At 41.5% G+C, this 17815-nt stretch overlaps 1 protein-coding gene across 3 annotated transcripts in view; it reads right to left on the bottom strand.

Moving 5' to 3' along the window:
• LOC105714933 (S-adenosyl-L-methionine-dependent tRNA 4-demethylwyosine synthase TYW1) overlaps positions 1-17815 on the bottom strand; it is a 257762-nt gene that overhangs the window by 164394 nt on the left and 75553 nt on the right. For all 3 annotated transcript variants that reach the window (XM_012449092.2, XM_012449091.3, XM_012449093.3), the window contains exon 10: positions 531-649. In XM_012449092.2, coding sequence (XP_012304515.1) covers positions 531-649 — 119 coding nt within the window. The remainder of the gene's footprint in view (positions 1-530; positions 650-17815) is intronic.

Below are 17815 nucleotides of genomic sequence, written 5' to 3'. Positions count from 1 at the left end.
CGGATCACCTGAAGTCAGGAGTTCGAGACCAGCCTGGCCAACATTGTGAAACTCCATCTCTACTAAAAATACAAAAATTAGCTGCGCATGGTGGCAGGTGCCTGTAGTCCCACCTACTCGGGAGGCTGAGGCAGTAAAATCACTTGAATCTGGGAGGCGGAGGTTGCAGTGAGCCAAAATCATGCCACTGCACTCTAGCGTGGGCAACAGGAGTGAAAACTCCGAATCAAAAAAAAAGAAGAAAGAAAAAGAATAGAAAAAAAAATAGATTACTGAAATACAAAACAAAGATATAATGAAGAGGCTCCACAAGCTAAAATCTTGTTCTTAAAAGACTAAAAAAATTAACAACCTCCTGACAAAATTGGTCAAGAAAACAACCAAATGCATAAACTTGTAATACTCGAAATAAAAAGGAAATTAATCACCAAGACAGCAGAGCTCTTAGGAAAGTCTGAGTGTGAGCTGGGCAGATGGATGACCACAGCTCATTACATATTCGATCACCATGACCATTCATTTTTACTTACCGCCAACAGAAGACACATTTATTAGCACACGCCAAGCTCGGGGTGGTTTCCATGCAGCGATGGCTCTCAATTCCATAGAATGTGTGTTTGTAACAACCTCCTCTCCCTCGGAGCATCGACTATGACAGGTAAACAAATCACAATTTGAATAAAATCGTCAAAGCACAGAAACAAACCACCAAGGCATCATTTTTAAGAAGAAACCATGTGTTTCATAACCACGAACACTCCTACTGGTATCTGCATGATGCAGGAAATTAGCATTAGACCATTTTAGGGTTTTGGCAGTGCTTTGGGTTTTTACTAAAGCCCAGTGAAATAAACCTATGATTCATTAACTCTGAAAACTCTATAGGGAGAATCACTAATGCTTTCATTTTCAAATCCATCGGACTCCTTCAAATAATATTAGTACAATAATATGTAACGCTAGGAAACAAATAAAACAGACACCTAAAACATGGGGGTGGTCTGCATATGTAAGCATATCCCTGCTCTGAATAAAGGAGGATAGGTAAGGGAATGCATACAGGAGTGGGGTTTTTTTTGTTTTGTTTTGTTTTTGTTTGTTGAGACAGGATCTTGCTCTGTTCCCCAGGCTGAAGCGCAGTGTTGCAATGATAGCTCACTGCAACCTCCGACTCCTGGATTAAAGCAATCCTCCCGCCTCAACTTCTCACGTAGCTGGGACTATGGGTGTGAGCCACCATGCCTGGTTATTTTTTAATTTTTTGTAGAGATGAGGTCTCACTATGTTGCCCAGGCTGGTTTCGAACTCCTGGCTTCAAGCGATTCCTCCCACCTCAGTCTCCCCAAATGCTAAGATTATAGTTGTGAGTGAGCCATTGTGCCCAGCCTTGAAGTATAAATATTTGAGACATTATGGGGGCAAGTCACAGGTATAGAAGAAATAGATTATTCCCAAAAAGATCACTATTTGATGCAAGGGATAAAACCATGTATCACATGAGACATATAAATTGGTACCTGTAGTAAGAAGGTAATCTAAAGAAATATCTAGATCAACTAGGGTTGGAATCAAGATGATGTCAAGCTTAAAAGGTAAAATCAGATCTCTGGGTAAGATGAGCTTGATTTCAGTGCAAGTGAAAGCAGTGAAGCCTGGGAGAAGGTGATGCAAGAGAGGGAATGATGACTTTCTCCTAAGATCAGTGGAAGGGAAGGGTACTAAAGAAGTAAAATCAATGTCATTCCCCACTGAGGGGCAGAACAAAGGAAGTCATCCAAAATAACTGATTTTGAGGCCAAGTGACTGAAATAATACGGAATTAACAATACCAACAATGAACAAGGAGATGGAAAGGGGAGACACGAATGAGTAGCCTTTACACATACACAGGGTGTGTGTGTGTATGTATCAGTGTACTACTTTATTTATTTATTTTTTTGGACGGAGTCTTGCTCTGTTGCCCAGGCTGGAGTGGAGTGGAGACTGCAGTGGTGCAATCTCAACTAACTGCACCCTCCGCCTCCCGGTTCAAGCGATTCTCCTGCCTCAGCCTCTCAAGTAGCTGGGATTACAGGCATGCGCCACCACGCCTGGCTAATACTTGTATTTTTAGTAGATACAGGCTTTCACCATATTGGTCAGGCTGGTCCCAAACTCCCGACCTCAAGTGATCCACCCACCTCAACCTCCCAAAGTACTGTTATTAATATAAGCCTGTCCACAATGAAAGAACATTCCATAAAATTTTCCTAGCTTAATTACTGCCAGTTAACCATGAAGCCTAACTAGTTTTTGTTCTAACTTCAAAAAAAAAAAAGTTTCCCTGTCCATCTCAGTACTTGCATTTGAAAAAAAAGGAGTAAAGGGAAAATACTGTTCCAGACACTTGTGCCTACAAGCCTCTTCCAAGTTCCTAATAAAATGTACAAGGCAGCAAACAAAACATTCAAATCTTGCAAACAGCACTGAAAACCAAAATGTCCAACAAATGCCAGAATCACAGAGTAATTTCCACAAAATCTCATGTCACTAGAGAAACAAAGTTGAAGAACGGTACACTTCATTCACTGTTTATTAAGAAGTTACTACACTTGGTTATGAACTGCCCCGTGCTTCCCCCTCCTACTCAGGTTGAAGTCATAACCTCCAATGCAACGACATTCGGATACAGGGCCTTTAATGAGGTAATTAAAGTTAAGTGAGGTCAGGTGAGTGGGGCACGAATCTGCCAGAACTACTGTCCTACGAAGAGGAAGACAGACCAGAGATCTCTCTGCACATGCACACAGTACCGATCATGTAAGGACAAGAGCCTGTAAGTTGGAAGAGAGGCCAGGCACAGTGGCTCATGCCTGTAATCCCAGCATTTTGGGAGGCCAAAGCAGGCAGATCACGAGGTCAGATCAAGACCATCCTGGCCAACATGGTAAAACCCTATCTCTACGAAAACACAAAAAATTAGCCAGGCATAGTGGCGTGCGCTTCTAGTTCCAGCTACTTGGGAGGCTGAGGCAGGAGAATCGCTTGAACCCGGAAGGCATAGGTTGCAGTGAGCTGAGACGGTGCCACTGCACTACAGCCTGACCACAGAGCAAGACTCCATCTCAAAAAAAAAAAAAGATGGAAGAGCAACCAAGGTAGCTTTGCCAAAGGACCAGTGAGAGCTTCCCAGAGGTGTGCAGTCCAAATCCAATACTGAAGAACTAAAAGGATTTTTCAAAAGGACTCTGTAAGACACCAGCATAGAGGCTGTGAGAAGAGGATGGAATGTTTTTCAATTTAAAAAATGATTTCTCCAAGTGTTTATTTAAGTCTGTGATCCATTTTGAATTAATTTTTATATAAGGTGTGAGGTTTAAGACAACTCTTTTTTTAGACTGGTTGGGGGGAGCAGTATTTGGGTCTTTTATTTTTTTTCTGTTGGTTTGGCCTATGGATATCTAATTACTCCTGAAAATTCCACCATGGAACTTGATATGGTTTGGCTGTGTCCCCACCCAAATCTCAACTTGAATTGTATCTCCCAGAATTCCCATGTGTTGTGGGAGAGACCCAGGGAGGTAACTGAAACACGGGAGCCAGTCTTTCCTGTACTAGTCTCATGATAGTGAACAAGTCTCACAAGATATGATGGGTTTATCAGGTTTCCACTTTTGCTTCTTCCTCATTTTCTCTTGCCACCACCATGTAAAAAGTGCCTTTTGCCTCCTGCCATGATTCTGAGGCCTCCCAGCCATGTGGAACTGAAAGTGCAATTGAACCTCTTTTCCTTCGCAGTCTCAGGTGTGTCTTTATCAGCAGCATGAAAATGGAATAATACAGAACTGCTTTTGCATTTTTGTAAAAAACCAGTTAAACATATTTTGTCAGTCTATTTCTGGGATCTCTAGTCTTTCCTTTGGTTTATAAGTCTATCCCTCTGCCAGCAGTACCCTCCTGTCTCGATAACTGTGACAATATAGTAAGCTACAAGATCAGAGTGAACTATTCTTCCAAAGTTCTTTCTTCTTTGTCAACATTGTTTTTGCTATTCTAGGGTCTGTGACTTTCAAGTCTTAGATTAAGTTTGCCTATTTCTACAAAAATCTTACTGGTATTTTTATAAGAATTACGTTCAATCTATAGAATCCATTTGGGGAGAATTGACAGTTTATTATACTGAGTTTTCTAATCCATGAATGTGGTATGTCTGTTTGTTTAGATTTTCGTTTCTTTCATCAGTATTTTAAAAATCTTCAGCATCCAGTCCTGTGTATGTTCTGTTAAATGTAAATCTATGCATATTACTTTCACTGGAGTGACTGTAAATGAACTTTTTAATTTTGGTTTTCATATGTTCATTGTTAATATACAGAATAAAACTGATTTTTCTGCTTTCATATTGTATCCTGTGACCTTGCTGAACTCAAGTTCTAGGAAATTTTTTTTTTCTGTCATTTCCTTGAGATTTTCTACCTAACAATCATGTCATCTGCGAAACAAGACAGCTTTATTTCTGCCTTTGCAAACTGTATGCATTTTCTTTTTCTTGCCCACTTCCAGTGGCTAGAATTTACAGTACTATGTAAAACAGGAGTGGTGAACACAGACATACTTGTCTTGCTCCCAATCTTATGAGAAAAGCATTTACTCTTTCATATTGGGTATGATGTTAGCTGTAGGAATTTTGTAGATACTCTATATTAAGTTAGTATTCTTCTATTTGTAACTTGCCAAGAGTTTTTAATGATGAAGGGTTAGACTCTGCCAAATGTTTTTTCAGAATCAATTGATATGACTGACTGATTTTTTTTCTTAACATGTCTGATATGATGGATTGCTTTGGTTTTTGAATGTTGAACCTGCCTTGCATACCTGGGAAAAATCTTCTTGGTTATGGCAAATAATTCTTTTTATACTTGGCTGAATTCTATTTGCTAATATGTTGAGGGTTTGGGGGTTTTTTTTTGTTTTTTTTTTTGTTTTTTTGAGACAGTCTCAGTCTGTTGTCCAGGCTGGAGTGCAGTGGCGCAATCTCGGCTCACTGCAACCTCCGCCTCCTGAGTTCAAGCAATTCTCCTGCCTCAGACTCCTGAGTAGCTGAGATTACACGCATATGCCACCAGGCCTGGCTAATTTTTGTAATTTTAGTAGAGATGAGATTTTATCATGTTAGCCAGGCTGGTCTTGAACTCCTGACCTCATGATCCACTCACCTCAGCCTCCCAAAGGGCTGGCATTACAGGTTTGAGCCATCAGGCCTGGCCTCTATTTGCTAATATCTTATTGAGAATTTCTACATCTAAATTTCTGAGAGATTGATCTTTAGTTCTCTTTTACTGCACGGTCTTTGTCAGGTTTTATCGGGTTAATACTGGCCTCAAAAAATAAGTTGAGAAATGTTCCCCACCTCATGTATTTTAGGGAAGATATGAAGTAAAACTAGCATTAATCTTTATTAAATATTTGGTAGAATTCTTCAGAAAAAACACTGAAACCTATGATTTCACTTTGGGGAGCCTTTTAATTACAAAATTAGTTTCTTTGATGATTTACAGGATTATTCAGATTATGTATTTTGGTTGAGTTTTGATAAATTGTGGTTTTTGAGGAATACATGTATTTCACCTATGTTGCCAAAATATCAACATAAAATTGCAGCACTCCCTTATTATCATTTCAATGGCTACAGGACCTGTAATAATATTATGTTACATTCCTGATATTGATGACTTGTGTTTTCTTATGTATTTTTTAAGTCTTAACTAAAGACTTATCAATTTTATTGACATTTTCAAAGAATTAGCTTTTGGTTTCATAACACTTTTTTATTATGTTATTTTCAGTTTCACTGATTTCTATTCTTCACTTCTTTCCATTTTCTTTCTTTTTACTTGGCTCTTTTTTTCTGTTTCTTAAGAACTTAGATTGCTGATTTGAGACCTTTCCTCATATCTAATGTAAGAATTTTTTTAAAATATATATATATTTTATTGCACTTTAGGTTCTGGGGTACATGTGAAGAACATGCAGTACTGTTGCATAGGTACATACATGGCACTGTGGTTTGCTACCTCCATCCCCATCACCTATTATCTGGCATGTCTCCCCATGTTATCCCTCCCCAACTCCCTACCCTCTGCTGTCCCTCTCCTAGTCTCCCGACAACAGACCCCAGTGTGTGATGTTCCCCTCACTGTGTCCATGTGTTCTCATTGTTCAACACCCAGAACATGCGGTGTTTGATTTTCTGTTTGTCAGTTTGCTGAGAATGATGCTTCCCAGGTTCATCGATGTCCCTATGAAGGACACAAACTCATCGTTTCTTATGGCTGCATAGTATTCCATGGTGTATATGTGCCACAATTTCTTTGTCCAGTCTATCATCAATGGGTATTTGGGTTGGTTCTAGGTCTTTGCTATTGCAAATAGTGCCACAATGTACATACGTGTGCATGTGTCTTTATAATAGAACGATTTTATAATCCTTTGGATATATACCCAGTAATGGGATTGCTGGGTCAAATGGAATTTCTGTTTCTAGGTCCTTGAAAAATCACCACACTGTCTTCCACAATAGTTGAACCAATTTACACTCCCACCAACAGTGTAAAAGTGTTCCTATTTCTCCATATCCTCTCCAGCATCTGTTGTCTCCAGATTTTTTAATGATCGCCATTCTAAATGGCATGAGGTGGTATCTCAATGTGGTTTTGATTTGCATTTCTCTAATGACCAGTGATGATGAGCACTTATTCATATGTTTGTTGGCCTCATATATGTCTTCTTTTGTAAAGTGTCTGTTCACATCCTTCGCCCACTTTTGAATGGGTTTGTTTTTTTCTTGTAAATCTGTTTTAGTTCTTTGTAGATTCTGGATATTAGCCCTTTGTCAGATGGGTAGATTGCAAAATTTTTTCCCATTCCGTTGGTTGCCAATTCACTCCAATGACTGTTTCTTTTGCCATGCAGAAGCTGTGGAGTTTGATTGAGTCCCATTTGTCTATTTTGGGTTTTGTTGCCAATGCTTTTGGTGTTTTAGTTATGAAGTCCTTGCCTATGCCTATGTCTTGAATGGTTTTGCCTAGCTTTTCTTCTAGGGTTTTTATGGTGTTAGGTTTTATGTTTAAGTCTTTAATCCATCTGGAGTTAATTTTAGTGTAAGGTGTCAGGAAGGGGTCCTTTCTGCTTTCTGCACATGGCTAGCCAGTTTTCTCAACACCATTTATTAAACAGGGAATCCTATTTAATTATGTTGTACTTAATACCCAGAACAAGCACTCCAGTTTTTAGATTATTAGTTATATAAAGTATCGGTATGGATTCCTTTGGTTTTATACGGTTTGGGGACCCCTCAAATTCATGATGCTGTCGGTTGGTGTCTTTCATCAAATTTGGGCTAGCTTCAATCAATTACTTCTTCAAATACTCTTTCAGTACTACTTATTAAATTTCACTCTCCTTCCGCAACGCCGATGACATAAATGTTGGATCTCTTACCACAAATTAAGCAGCCCTTATCCAAAATGCTTGGTACCAACGGTGTTTCAGATTTCAAATTTTTTCAGATTTTGGAATATTTGCAATACACATACTGGCTGTGCATCTTTAATAAAAAAATCTGACATCCAAAATGTTCCAATGAGTATTTCCTTTGATCATCATCTCATTGCTCAAAACATTTTGAATTCTGAAGCATTTCCGATTCCAGATATTTAAATTAGGGATACTCAGCCTATACTGCCCTGCAGTCTCTAAGGCTATACTGAATGTTCTTTTCCAGTCTACTTTTGTCTATGTTGTTCAGATTGGGTAAAAATCTTTTTTTTTTTTTGACACCAAGTCTGGCTCTGTCACCCAGACTGAAGTGCAATGGCGCGATCTCAGCTTACTGCAACCTCCGCCTCCTGGATTCAAGCAATTCTCCTACCTCAGCCTCCCAAGTAGCTGGGATTACAGGGACACGTCACCACACCCAGCTAATTTTTGTATTTTTAGTGGAGACAGGGTTTCACCTTGTTGGCCAGCGCCAGCCTCAAACTCCTGACCTCAGGTGATCCACCCGCCCTGGCCTCCCAAAGTGCTAAGATTACAGGCGTGAGCCAACACACCGGGCACAGACAGGGTAAATTCTATCGTTTTGTCCTGTTCACCAATCATTCTATTGATCTGTTAAGGTCACCGATTCTATCTTGTCATCTCCACTTGACTACTGAGCCCTTCAATCAGAGATTTCTTTATTTCTCTTACTGTATTTCTCAATTTTAGAATTCCCTCTTGGTTCTTTTAAAACTTCTCTTTCTTTGCTGAGACTTCTTTTTCATTTGTTTCAAGACAATTTGTAACTGATGGCTGAAGCATTTTTATGACAGCTACTTTAAAATCCTTGTCAGTTAATTCCATCACTTGATTTATCTGGTGTTGGTGTCAGTTGATTATTCTTATTTAAGGTGTGATTTTCTTGTTTCTTGGAATGGCAAGAGATGTTTTCGTTGCATCCTAGACATTCTATTATGTTGGAAATTCCAGACCCTAGTTCATTGATTCTTTTCTTTTAGTACATTATTTCCACTTAGTATGCAGGTCCTGTCCTACTTCTGTGTGCTGTGGTTCCAATGGCAGTTTAATTTTCACAGCCTATGCAGTATAATTTTTCTTAGACTCCTACTGGTCCCTGCTGGAGCTGTCTAAGGGGGAGGGAGGGACTCCTCCAGCCTGGCCCACTGGGAGTCTCTCAGTGGAGAATGTCAGGCCAGCAGAATTCTAATGCCAGGCTGCTTCTGTGGCAGCTTCTCTGGCCTATGCCCTCTGGCAGCCCCAGTATCTCTGGGTAGAGAGGGAAGTCTCAGACCCACAGAGACAAAGAGGGTCCCCCAGCTGGGCCAATTGTGGTGGTGGGGTCCCTCTTGGTAGTGCCACCCAGCCAACATCGTATCTGTTGGTAGGGGAAGATAATCTCAGGCCCAGCAAGGATCGACAGAATCATAGGCCAGGCCACTTTAGAGGGCTGCGGGCTGGGGAGAAGGGTAGAGTCTCTCTAATTAATATACAGCAACAGGAAGCAAATCAGTGGTTTCCAGGAAGTAAAGAGAAAAATGGATTATAAAGAAGCACAAGGAAACTTTTATATTTTGGAAATACAAAACATTTTGTATTAAGGAAATATTATCTTAACTATGGTGATAGCTTTATGGGCATATATATGTATATAAACTCATCAGACAGAGCAGGGTGGCTCATGCCTGTAATCCTAGCACTTGGGGAGGCCGAGGCAGGTGGATCACTTGAGGTGAGGAGTTTGAGACCACTCTGGCCAACATGGTGAAACCCTGTCTCTAATAAAAATACAAAAATTAGCCAGGCATGGTGGCAGGCACGTCTAATCCCAGCTACTCGGGAGGCTGAAGCAGAAAAATCGCTTGAACCCAGGAAGTAGAGGTTGCAGTAAGCAGAGATCACACTTCTGCACTCCAGCCTGTGCAACAGGATGAGATTCCAACTCGAAAAAAAAAAAAATCAAAATGTACACTTTAAATATGTACAATTTCTCATATGTCAATTATACAGCAATAAAATTGAAAACACCCTAAAATTTAAAAATAAGACACAGGAGTCCACTGAAAAATTTCCCACCAGCCAAATTGTGAAAATTTGATGATCAAACCAGAAGATAACTGTAATGGGTGGAGTTGATGAAAATGCATCATTACATAGTAATATTCAAAAACAAGGGGAAAAGTCACCATTTGAGGTGGCAATTAAAACAACTCCTACTTTGAAAATTAGTAATTTAAGAGAAAAAAATATCAGGCATTTATCATGCGTTGTCAGTAGGAACAGTATTTCAGAGTAACTAAGTATCTTGGTTGATTAAAAAAAAAAAAGGAAAGAAAAGCTCTCCTTTACAGAATAATGCTAGCTAGTAATGCAGAAGAAATGACAGAATTAAAAATATGCTTTTACAACTCTAATTAGATACTATTTCAGGGAAGTATTAATATTAACAACTGGTGGTTTTTTTTTTTTAAGCAAACATTTGCTGAATGGTTGACAGAAAACTAGACGTTATAATAATGCCAAAATAAAGTTCTAAAGACACAGAAGAAAACATAGCTCAACAAAGGAGGGAAGAGAGTATGATTACCGTGTTTCAATTTTCAGTATTAGCATCGCAAACGGTGGGTTGACCAGATCTTAGGTCTACTGATGTGATGAATTTCACATGAATGTAATCAATACAACCTGTGCTATCTGGTAATACAGAAGTCTAAAATATGAATCAAGTCTTTCCCTTCTAAATTCCCCTTTACAGAAAATACTGGTGATAATAACAAATACTCAAAAACAGACTACCACAAAAAAACAACCAGGCCAGGAGTGGCAGGTTGCCCCATAATCCCAGTTCTTTGGGAGGTGGAGGCAGAAGGATCACTTGAGGCCATGAGTTCAAGACCAGCTTGGGCAACATAGTTGCCCACCGCTACAAAGGAGTTTTTTTTTTTTTTTAAGTTAACTGAGCACAGTGACATGAGCCTATAGTCCTAGCTACTTGGGAGGCTGGGGGCAGAAGGATTGCTTGAGCCCAGGAGTTTGAGTTTACAGTGAGCTATGATTGTGCCACTGCACTCCAGTCTAGAAACACAATCAAACTTTTACTAAGAAGCAAACGAAAGAGAGAGAGACAAAGGAAGGAAGGAAGGAAGCAAGGAAGGAAGGAAGGGAGGGAAGGAGGGAGGGGATGGAAGGGGAAGGGAGGGAGGGAGGGAGAAGATGGGAAGGGGAGGGGAGGGAAGGGGAAAGGAGGAAAAGGGAGGGAGGGAGAAGATGGGAGGGGAGGGAGAGGATGGGGGAGGGGGAAGGGGGAATGGAGAGGGGCTGGTGGAGGGGATGGGAGGGGAAGCAGGGAGGCGATGGGGGAGGGAGGGAGGGGAGGGGAGGGAAGTGGGGAGGGAGGGGAGGGAAGCGGGGAGGGAAGGAAGGAAGAGGGAGGGATGTCTAGCTGAGATCATTCATGAAGGTGAGAACACCCAAAAACAGATTTTCAAGGTAGACAAAACTACCCTCTATTGGAAGAAGATGCCATCTAGGACTTTCACAGCTAGAAAGGAGAAGTCAATGCCTTCAAATTTTCAAAGGATTGGTTCACTCTCTTGCTAGAAGCAAATGTGGCTGGTGACTTTAAGTTGAACTTAATGTTCATACATCATTCTGAAAATCCAAGGGGCCTTACAAATTATGCTAAATCTTTGTCATTTTGTAGAGAGACAGGGTCTTGCTCTGTCTCCCAGACTGGAATGCAGTGGTGTGATCATAACTCACTGCAGGCTCAAAGTCCCAGGCTCAAGGAAGCCTTCCGCCTCAGCCTCCCAAAGAGGAGGTGGTAGGTGCCACCTAAAAAACAATTAGGTCCAACTAATTGTTTTTTAATTTTGTTAGAGACAGGGACTCATTATGTTGATCAAGCTGGTCTTGAACTCCTGGCCTCAAGTAATTCTCCTGCCTCAGCCTCCCAAGTAGCTCGGATTACAGGCACCCACCACTGCACCGGCTAATTTTTGTATTTTTAGTAGAGACGGGGTTTCGCCATGTTGGCCAGGCTGCTTTCAAACTCCTGACCTCAGGTGATCTGCCTACCTTGGCCTCCCAAAGTGCTGGGATTATAGGCGTGAGTCACCATGCCTGGCCAAGGTGTCACTTCTTACAGATGAACAATGGGAGTAGTTTCCTGAGATGGAATCTACTACTGGTGAAAATACTGTGAACACTGATGAAATACAAAAGATTTAGAATATTCCATACACTTAGTTAATAAAGCAGTGGCACCATTTGAGACTATTGACTCCAGTTTTGAAGAAGTGCTACTGTGAGCAAAAGGCCACCAAACAGCATTGCATGCTACAGAGAAACCTTTTGTGAAAGGAAGAGTAAACTGATGCAGCAAATTTCACCACTGTCTTATTTTAAAAAGCTGCCACAGCCACCCCAACCTTCAGCAACTGCCATCCTCATCAGTCAGCAGCCATCCACCAGCAAAAAGACTATGACTCCCTGAAGGCTCAGATGATCATTAGCAATTTTAGAAACAAAATATATTTTAATTAATTATGATTTTTAAAATTACATTTTTTAGGCCTCATGCGCACACTTAACAGACTACAGTACAGTGTAAACATCACTTTTATAGGGAATGGGAAACCAAAACATTTGTGTGGCTCGCTTTATTGTGATATCTGCTTCATTGCAGCGGTCTGGAACAAAACCTGAAATACCTCCAAGGAATGCCTGTTATTTGTGGGCATGCTAGCCCTACTTCAATAATGGCTATTTCCCTCTCCTACCACATATAAACAAGTGTGTCTTGATATTCTTATAAAACAACAAAAACCTCTAGTCTCTTTACTTACTTCTTCTTGTTTGTGTTCTGGTTTTTGGTTTTGTTTTGTTTTGTTTTGTTTTGAGACAGAGTCTTGTTCTGTTGCCCAGGCTGGAGTGCAGTGATGCAATCTCGGCTCACTGCAACCTCCGCCTCCCAGATCAAGCGATTCTCGTGCCTCAGCCTCCCAAGTAGCCGGAACTACAGGCACATGCCACCACGTTGGCTAATTTTTATATTTTTTGAAGAGATGAGGTTTCATCATGTTGGCCAGGTCGGTCTCAAACTCCTGACCTCAGGTAATCCTCTCACCTTGACCTCCCAAAGTGCTGGGATTACAGGAGTGAGCCACTGCACCTGGCCACTTTACCTCTGTAAAAGCTAAACATATCCATTATAAGTAGGTGCAAGTAGCTAACTGCTTCATGACACCTTCTAATGTAGTAGTGCCAGACTATGTTTGTACAGAAATACATAATATTTAATATTAAGGACTTCCCTTTTTCTCTCATTATCTTATAGTTTGGGCAATATTATATTATCCGTAAATTTACTTTAACAGTAGTATAGAGTATAAACAAAAGGCACTGAGTCTGTTATTACTGAAAATCACTGGACTGGAAAGAAGAAACTTGGGATGTGAGAAGTATTAAAAATACATAAAATGACAGGGCTTAGATGGAATAACATAAGTGTCATCTGGCTGGGCACAGTGGCTCACACCTGTAATCCCAGCACTTAGAGAGGCCAAGGCGGGTGGATCACTTGAGTGCAGGAGTTCAAGACCAGCCTGGGCAACATAAGGAGACCCTGTCTCTACAGAAAAATTTAAAAATTAGCCAGGCATTGTGGTGCGCACCTACAGTCCCAGCTACTCAGGAGTCTGAGGTGGGAGAATCACTTGAGCCAGGGATGTTGAGGCTGCAGTGAGCCATGACTACATTACTGTACTCCAGCCTGGCCAGGCGTGGTGGCTCATGCCTATAATCCCAGCATTTTGGGAAGCAAAGGTGGACAGATCATGAGAGTCCAGGAGTTCAAGACCAGCCTAGGACACATGGTGAAGCCCAATCTCTATAAGAAATATCAAAGTTAGCTGGGCGTGGTGGTGTACATCTATAATCCCAGCTACTCCAGATGGGTCACTTAAGCCTGGGAGGGTGAGGTTGCAGTGAGCTGAGATCGTGCCACTTCACTCCAGCCTGGGCGACAGAGCAAGCCGGTCTCAAATTTTAAACAAAGGGAAGTGTCATCTGTTGGAATATTCCTGCCCCTTAGGATAAAGCTAGAGGAAAAGGAATGAAAAACAGGAAGAAGAGTTTCTCAAGTATCCACAAATAATAGCAACAGGTTGTGGAGCAGATGGTACTAAAAAGATTCAACAGAGAAATCTGGAGAATGGTATTCTGACAAGAGCAGAGGCTAAGAACCAGGTTCTTTATGAAGAAGGACCACCAGGGTAACTGAAGTATCAAGCAAAGGTCAAGTGCAGATTGTGAAAACAGGCAAGGGCAGTCCAGGAGAAAAATGAAGGCAGAGGGATGTTTCCTGCAAAGCCCAAGAGGGCACAATGGAAAAGGATGGCACAGGGAGAGGTGGGGCTCACAGTGGAAGGAGCACGTAGAAATGGAAAGTGAAAGATGGTCAGCGGGAGGGATCGTAATCGTGAACCCAGGATAGAAATGTTTGAAAATAGTAATAAAGGACGTAAAAGTCAAGCATTGTTGGAGAAGAAAAGTTGGTTTCATTAGAACTGCCAGATGTTGATGATGATGACGATGGTGATGATCATTTCTGAGAATAAGCCTGGCTCTGTCGCCTAGGCTAGAGTGCAGTGGCACAATCTTGGCTCACTGCAACCTCTGCCTCCCAGATTCAAGTGATTCTCCCACCTCAGCCTCCAGAGTAGCTGGAATTACAGCCAAGTGCCACCATCCCTGGCTATTTTTTTATTTTTTATAGTAGAGACAGGGTTTCACCATGTTGGTTGGCCAGGTGGTCTCCAACTCCTGACCTCAGGTGATTCACATGTCTCAGCCTCCCAAAGTGAGCCTTGACACCCGGCCTAGTACTGTCAGAGTTGAACTAACCAATAACAGTAATGAGAATGAGTTTTATATGGAGAACCTTGCCAGGGCAAAACAGTCTGAGAAAAGGTCTGGCAGACAGGCCTGGAGCTGCTACATCACCAGGAACGGAGTTATTGGAGGCCTACAGTAACTCAGCTCCTGGAGATACAGCCACAAACAGCGGCAAGAGACGAAAATCAGGTACCTGATAAAGAGCCCTTATCCAGAGTATAAAAGAACTTTTACAATCCAACAAGAGACACATAGTCCGATGTGAAAATGGGCAAAGGATTTGAAGGGACGTTTCTCCGAGGAAGATATACAAACATCCAATTTGCAAATGAGAAGATGCTCAACATCACGGTCTGCAGGAAGATGCAAACCTCTAAGAGATATCACCTGACACGCCCCAGGATGGCAATAATAAAAAAAAATGAACAATAACAAATGCTGGCAAGGCTGAGGAGAAACCGGAACCCTCATACACATAGGTAGGAAATGAATGAAAACATATCTCCATGCAAAAACATGTACATATGATAATGTCAGGCAGGCGCAGTGGCTCATGCCCGTAATCTCAGCAGTTTGGGAGGCTGAGGCAGGCGGATCATCTGAGGTCAGGAGTTCGAGATCAGCATGGCCAACATGGTGAAACCCCACCTCTACTACAATTACAAAGATCAGCTGGATGTGGTGGTGGGCTCCTGTAATCCCAGCTACTCAGGAGGCTGAAACAAGAGATTTGCTTGAACCCACGAGGCGGAGGTTGCAGTGAGCCAAAATCACGCCACTCCAGCCTGGGTGACAGAGCAAGACTCTGTCTCAAAATAATAATAATAATGATGTCTATAGTAGCATTATTTACCCACTGATTTATTTTTTGAGACAGGGTTTCACTCCATTGCCCAGGCTAGAGTGCAGCAGTGCAATCACAGCTCACTGCAGCCTCACCCTCCCAGGCTCAAGCAATCCTCCTGCCTCAGCTTTCCAAGTAGCTAGGGCTACAGGCATACACTCAACTAATTTTTTTGTAGGGACAGGGGTCTCCCTATATTGCATTATTCATAACATCCAAAAAGAAAAAACAACCCAAATGACCATCAACTGATACACAGATAAACAAAATGTGGTATATCCATACACAAATTATTATTAGACATGAAAAGGAATGAAGTACTGATACCTAATACAACGTGGATGTACCTTGAAAACACTTTACTAAGTGAAAGAAACCAGGCACAAAAGGACACATACTATACAATTCCATTTACATGAAATGCCCAGATTAGGCAAATTTATACAGATAGAAGGCAGATTAATGGTTCCTTGGGACTTAGGGGAGAAAGGAGTATGGGAATTGACTGCTTATGAGAGCAGGATTTCTTTTAGAGGGGACAAAAATGTTCTACAATAATTATGATTATGGATGCAGAGCCTGTGACATTACTGAAAACCATTAAACTATGCACTTTAAATGGGTGAACTGTATGTAAATTTTATCTCAATAAAGTTATTTAAATGGCATACAGAACAAATTCACAAGTTGATTCTAATTTATACAGAAATGCAAAGAACTGGTAGTGTGGCGCGGTTGACACCTGTCATCCCAGCCCTTTGGGAGGAGGCCAAGGCAGCCGGATCACTGGAGGTCTCCAGTTTGAGACCACTCTGGCCAACGTGGTGAAACCCCGTCTCTACTAAAAACACAAAAATTAGCTGGGTATGGTGGCACATGCCTGTAAACCCAGCTACTGAGAAGGCTGAGGCAGGAGAATCGCTTGAACCCGGGAGTCAGAGGTTGCGGTGAGCTGAGATCACACCACTGCACTCCAGTCTGGGCTACAGAGCAAGACTCCGTCTAGAAAAATTAAAAAAAAAAAAAGAAATGCAAAAGAAGGGTGGAAGCAATCTTGGCCATAAAACAAAACCAGGATGGAGAACTTATACTACATAATTTCAGACTGACTACAAAAGCTCACATAATCAAGACAACGTGGTACTGGCACAGGATAGACAAATCTATCAGTGGCACAGAATTTAACTCTTCAAATAGACTCTTCAAATAGGCCAGAAATAGGCCTGCCCGTATGATGGACTGACCATCTACAATGGCCTAAAAAGTAATTCAATGGAGAGAGGAAAGTGTGAAGTTACCAGAATCAATGTGGAGTTACTGATGTTAAGCCCTGGCAAACACAGCTGAGGAAGGTCATAAAGAGAGGGCTCTCATGCTTGCGTGCCTGATAACAGAAAAGATTCTACAAAAGTCACAACTTGAACAAAGGCCATCACAACCTTACACAGGAATACTTCTGTAAGGACATCAGCCCAGCAACTGCCTGTCCAACCTTTGATAGCATCACCCTTGTAATTGATCTTTGTAGAAAAAAATAATGACTTCAAAACAATTCTATAACACTCCTCATTTTTTCCTTTGAAGCTGGATGTAGGCTGGGCATGGTGGCTGATGCCTATAATCCCAGCACTTTGGGAGGCCGAGGTGGGTGGATCAGCTGAGATTAGGAGTTTGAGACCAGCCTGGCCAACAATGGCAAAAATCCAGTCTCTACTAAAAATACAAAAGAAATTAGCCAGGTGTGGTGGTGTGTGCTGCAATCCCAACAACGAGGGAGGCTGAGGCAGGAAAATCGCTTGAACCTGAGAGGCGAAGGTTGCAGTGAGCTGAGATTGTGTCACTGTACTCCAGCCTAGGCAATAGAGCAATACTCCGTCTCAAAAAATAAAAAAGGCTGGGTGTAGTGGGTACAATAGTTCCAGCTATTTGAGGGACCAAGTCAGGAGGATCACTTGAACCCAGGAGTTCAAGTGCAGCCTGGACAACATAGCAAAACCTCTCTCTTGAAAAAAAAAAAAAAAAAACAAGCAAAAAACAACTCTTTGCCTTCCTGAAAATGGACGTAGTTTATTATAGGATACATATTCCCACTGCTATGTTCTACTCCCAAATAAATATCTTTTTTTTAGAAAAAGGCCTCTGTTTGTTACCTGGTTCGCATTATTGGTGTCAGAAATGGGACCTGAAAAAAGAGCACCAGGAGAACTGGTGACTCTCAGCCCCACTGTGCAGCACTCGCTTGAGTCCTCGACCTCTCGCCTCTGTGGTTCTCTTTTTCTGCCCTAGTGAGTCTTCTCTCAGTCTGAGCATCCTTCCTCTAAGTAGTCTTCTTGACTTTATTGGGAATGCGGTTTGGATAAGGCCACCTTAATAATCGTTCACACATCCTCTTGGGATGACAGACTTTTTACCTTTTCTGATAAGCATTTTCTAGTATAAAGAAAAGTCTTTCTGGACTGGGTACTCTTGATTTCTAAAAACTGACAATCTCTCTGAGAGGCGTGACTTCACTCTGGTTTGTGTGCCTCATTTAATATC

The sequence above is a fragment of the Aotus nancymaae genome, unplaced genomic scaffold (genome assembly GCF_030222135.1).
Source record: "Aotus nancymaae isolate 86718 unplaced genomic scaffold, 86718_ANA_hifiasm-v0.15.2.pri h1tg000012l, whole genome shotgun sequence".
In the NCBI taxonomy this organism is placed as follows: Eukaryota; Metazoa; Chordata; class Mammalia; order Primates; family Aotidae; genus Aotus; species Aotus nancymaae.
This window is presented reverse-complemented; position numbering and strand designations above follow the sequence as displayed.